Source organism: Bos javanicus, chromosome 4 (assembly GCF_032452875.1).
Source record: "Bos javanicus breed banteng chromosome 4, ARS-OSU_banteng_1.0, whole genome shotgun sequence".
In the NCBI taxonomy this organism is placed as follows: Eukaryota; Metazoa; Chordata; class Mammalia; order Artiodactyla; family Bovidae; genus Bos; species Bos javanicus.
In genome coordinates this window covers 83,175,921-83,180,821 of record NC_083871.1, presented here as the reverse complement: position 1 = coordinate 83,180,821, position 4,901 = coordinate 83,175,921, and the positions used below count along the sequence as shown (strand labels likewise).

The 4,901-nt window shown below is 43.3% G+C and overlaps 1 gene segment (V, D, J or C); it reads right to left on the bottom strand.

Moving 5' to 3' along the window:
- Window positions 1-227: 227 nt before the first annotated feature.
- Window positions 228-4,196, bottom strand: LOC133246337 (T cell receptor gamma variable 8-like). The segment is given in 2 exon segments: window positions 228-2,881; window positions 3,007-4,196. Coding segments are annotated over 2 exon segments (486 nt in total).
- Between the last annotated feature and the right edge of the window lie 705 nt (window positions 4,197-4,901).

The window sequence follows — 4,901 nt, the reverse complement described above, 5'->3', positions numbered from 1 at the left end:
TGCGAGTGCCCTGGAGTCCTAGAAAATCCTTTCGGGAACAGAAGCTTCATGGTTTAAAAATAAAAAAGGGGAGGAATTTGCTGGCAGTCCAGTGGTTGAAGCTCCATGCTTCCACTGCAGGGTGCCAGTCAGATCCCTGGTCTTGGAACTAAGATCCTACATGCCAAGCTACATAGCCAAAAATAAGTAAATAAATTTAAAAAAACATGAGAAAAATTCCATTAGTCTAGAGTGGAAAGAAAATTCTTCAAATACACACACAAAAAAATAGTAAGAGAAAAAACCAGAATGTGAAAGAACTATCAAATATGATGTTGAAAAAATTACAATATATTGGCACTAGAATATATTCATTAGACACAATGTACCAAAAGAAAGAGAGAGATAGGGGTGCAGGGTGAGAACTTGGAAGAAAAAAAGAAAGAAAGGAAAAAGATAAATCAGAAAACACAGCTCTCTTAAGCATTTTTCAGCTGTCTCTTGCACTGGCTCTCTCGCTCTCTCTTTCTCTACTCTTCTGTCTCCCTATCTCTTCACGGCTTTCTCCACCACTTGTCTGGACTGCTCTCTGTCTCTCCATCTCTGTGTCCACAGATCTTCCATATTTACTATCACTGCTCACCCCTCTAAGTCTTTCTCTGCCTTTCTTTCCAGCTCTGTCCCCTTCCCCTTCTCTGTTTCTCTTCATCTCTCTTCTGTCTTACTCTCTCTCTCCTTGTCTCTATTTCTCTCTTTCTATCTCTCTGCCTGCCTACTCTACCACCTGTCTTTCCTTTTCTAATTCTCCATTTATATCTCTCTCATCTGTGTGACTTTCTATCTCTATGTCTGTCTCTCCATTTTCTTCCACGGGCACAAAAAAATCCTGTGATACGTCAGGATTGGCCTCTGTTTACTAACTTTTCCACAGTGTGAACTCAAGATCTTCCTGGTTCTTCACCTGTTGGGGAATTGTGGATCATATTATGCACATTTTAAATACAATGCTATGGGCTCTAGATAGTGCTTAAATACTATAGAGAAAGCTGGGTTTTTTTGGGAGGGGGAGGCTGTGGTTTTTGTGCTGTTGTTAGCAGAGAATTAATTGACCCAAAGGCAATGGCATGCTTCATGCTTCATTCCAAGATTTGTGTTCCCTATATTGGGTACCATCCATAATAGGGACTTTTATTCCAAGGCAATGCTTCTGACTCAGGTGTGCTCCATGGACCACACGTTAAGAAACACTGTTCTGGTAGAAATTTGGAGAATACTATACACAAGAGATTGGCGAAGAAAATGGCAGCCCACTCCAGTATTCTTGCCTGGAGAATCCCAGGGACAGAGGAGCCTGGTGGGCTGCCGTCTAGGGGGTCGCACAGAGTCAGACACTACTGAAGCGACTTAGCAGCAGCAGCAGCAGCATACACAAGAGGGGCTCCCCTGGTGACTCAGTGGTGAAGAATCTGCCTGCAATGCAGAAGATGCAGGAGACCCGGGTTCGATCCCTGGGTTGGAAAGACCCCCTAGAGGAGGGCATGGCCACCCCCTTCAGTATTCTTGCCTGGAGAATCCCATGGACAGTACAGCCTATCCCTGGTAGGCTACAGTCCATAGGATCTCAGAGTCAGGCAAACTGAAGCAACTTAGCCCACATGTATACACAAGAGACCTCATACACAAGAAACCACATACATATAAATAGAGCATTTCTGTACTTCAGTATTAATTTTATGTCCTTAAACCTAGCCCGATAAGAAAGTCATTTCTTATATGACTTTTCAGTTGATACAGATACCACTCATTATTTTAATGTTCCCCCAAATGTTCTTTAACTTGAATTATTGAAAAAAAATCTAAGTCTCATTCCAGTTTGGGACTTGGTCATGTCAATATCGGGGGTGGGAGTGAAAAGAACTTCTGGCCTTACTTGTTTAATACAGAACAGTTCTGGCTGTGGGCTGAACTTCAGCAGAAGGTGTAAGTAGAATACTATGATTGGCATAGCTACATCAATCCCCCTTTTCCTACATTTCATGCCCTGGTTGTTTATATAAGAAAAATATCAATTTGTCCAAAAGATAGATCAGATACCAGTTTGGGCTTCAGGAATCCAAGTTTTCACTCCATCTTTTCTCATATTTCATAATCGTGAATAATGAAGATGCTTCATTCCTAGCCATCTTCTCTGGAAAATGATCAGATAAATGATTCAATATAACTAACCTTTCAATTTGTTCTCCTATATAAAGGTGCTCTGTCTGTCCTCAAGAGACCGTTGAATAGACTCCACCAATAGACTTCCTAGGGAAGTTAAAAGAATATGCTGCCTACCAGCTGCTTGCCTGAGGCCTTAAGATGGAGACCTGCTTTTAGGAAAAATCTTTGTTGGCTAAACAACAAACAACAGCTGCTGAGGGGAGGTGGGATGTGGCAGTGACTGGGGCTGGGCGTTGAGCTCAGGATTTCTCTTCATTCAGAGTAAAAAGAATTGGGGGCAGGAAGTGAGACAGAGGTTGGTCTATCCTGTGTATCAGGGCTGTTTTGGCAGCCACAAGCAAAATTTCCAGTGCAGTGTAAAGGAAGTCTAAACCAATGTGCTTCTCCCAGACAGCACAGTAGTAGGTGCCAGAATCACTTTCTTGCAAGTTGGAGATTACAAACGTGTAGCTCTTCCCTGTGCCTTTGTAAGCATGGTATTTCCCTTCACTGATTCCTGAGTCCAACACAGCCTTTGAGTTGGAGACATCGTAGTAGAGGAGGCGTCGGGGTACAGCTCCCTCCTGGAATTTGTACCAGTGGATATAGCTTCCTGTAAGATCACAATCGATTACAATAGATGACCCAGTAGCCCTCATGACTGACAACTTGTCCTCTTCCATGTTGGAAGATACCTGTGTGACTGCAATGGGGAAAGCAACAAAAAATCATGAGAAAGAGGAAACACCATTTCTTAGTATGACCCTCCCCCTCACCATTGCCAAAAAGTACAGAAAAATCCCCAGAGCATCCAGGCAACACACTTACCAGGAGCCAGGAAAACCAGAAACAGTGCTGGGACCCACGCCATGCCTGGGACAGTGAGCTAGACCGAGTTTCCCAGAAGATGTGACAGGCAGAGCAGTCAGCAAGGATCTCTCTTAAAGACCACCAGGCTGAGCCCAGAAGGGGTGAGTGCTGGGTGAGGCCTGGGGAGGAGCCCTGCCTCTTTGCACCAACCCCTTTCTGGAGGGCAGGCTGGGAGCAGCCACCTCCCCCAGAGGAGAAGAGAAGCCTGAGCTCTGAGCTCTCAGAACTGCAAGCAGAGGGATCAGATGAAGGGGCAGGCAGAGAAATGTGGACAAGCTTGCCTGTGGCCTAGTGGAGTGAGCAGACGTGAATCAGGCTAAGTTCCCTGCGGCTCAGTATTTCAGTGTTAATGATGCTGCCATAGTCTTTCTCTCAAGGAACCACCTTTCTATCATTTCCCTGCACTACCTTCCTTTTTACATCTGTAGGTAAATTTGAGGCAACCACCTGCAAATGCAATAAGCATTCACCCCTCTTTTATTACAAGAAATTGATACCAGGTGTATTGATCTACATTTACCTCTCCTCAAAGTTAAATGTGTATGTGTGTGTGCTTACAAATCAATTAAATAAGAGAAATTTTTTCATCATCAAGTAAAAGCCCTTCACCTAGGGTTGCTAGATTTAGTGGAGAAAAATGTCTTACATAGTACTACGTAACATTCGGATATACTTACACTAAAAGAACATGATGTTTATCTGAAATCCAGGAAAATGGATACCAAAACAACAATGAGATGTCATCTCAGCGCTGTCAGAAGGCTGTTATCAACAAGACTTGAACTAACAAGTGTGGGTGCGAATAAGGAGAAAATAGAACCTTGTGCACTCCTGGTGGAAATGTATATTGGCACAGTCACTATCAAAACGGTAGGAAGGGTCCTTGAAAAATTGAAAATGCAACTACCATGTGACCCGGCAATGCTACTTGTGGGTATTGATCTGAAAAATAAAAACACAAACTTGAAAAGGTATCTGTACTCCCATGTTCATTGCTGCTTTGTTTACAACAGGCAAAACTCGGAAACAACCTAAGTGTCCATCAGCATACAGATGAATGGGTAAAGAAACTGTAGTATAGGTATGAGATGGAATACTCACCAGACATTCGCAATAATATGGGTGGAACTTAAGAGCATTATGCTGAGTGAAAAAGTATTACAGAGAAAGACAAATATCATAAATCTCTCTTACATGTGGAGAAACAGAGAACAGATCAGTGGTCACCAGAGGCAAATAGCAGGAGATGGGAAAAACACTCGAATGGTTTGTTTGTTTAAATAAAGTTTTCAAAGAAATAAATGATTAAAAATAGACAAAATGAGAAAAAAAAAGTAAAGAACATGAATAGTTCCTGCATATACAGTCAGTTCAGTTCAGTCGCTCAGTCGTGTCCGACTCTTTGCAACCCCATGAATTGCAGCACGCCAGGCCTCCCTGTCCATCACCATCTCCCAGAGTTCACTCAAACTCACATCCATCAAGTCGGTGATGCCATCCAGCCATCTCATCCTCTGTGGTGCCCTTCTCCTCTTGCCCCTAATCCCTCCCAGCATCAGAATCTTTTCCAATGAGTCAACTCTTCGCATGAGGTGGCCAAATACTGGAGTTTCACCTTTAGCATCAGTCCTTCCAAAGAAATCCCAGGGCTGATCTCCTTCAGAATGGACTGGTTGGATCTCCTTGCAGTCCAAGGGACTCTCAAGAGTCTTCTCCAACACCACAGCTCAAAAGCATCAATTCTTCTGTGCTCAGCTTTCTTCACAGTCCAACTCTCACATCCATACATGAGCACTGGAAAAACCATAGCCTTGACTAGATGGACCTTTGTTGGCAAAGTAATGTGTCTACTT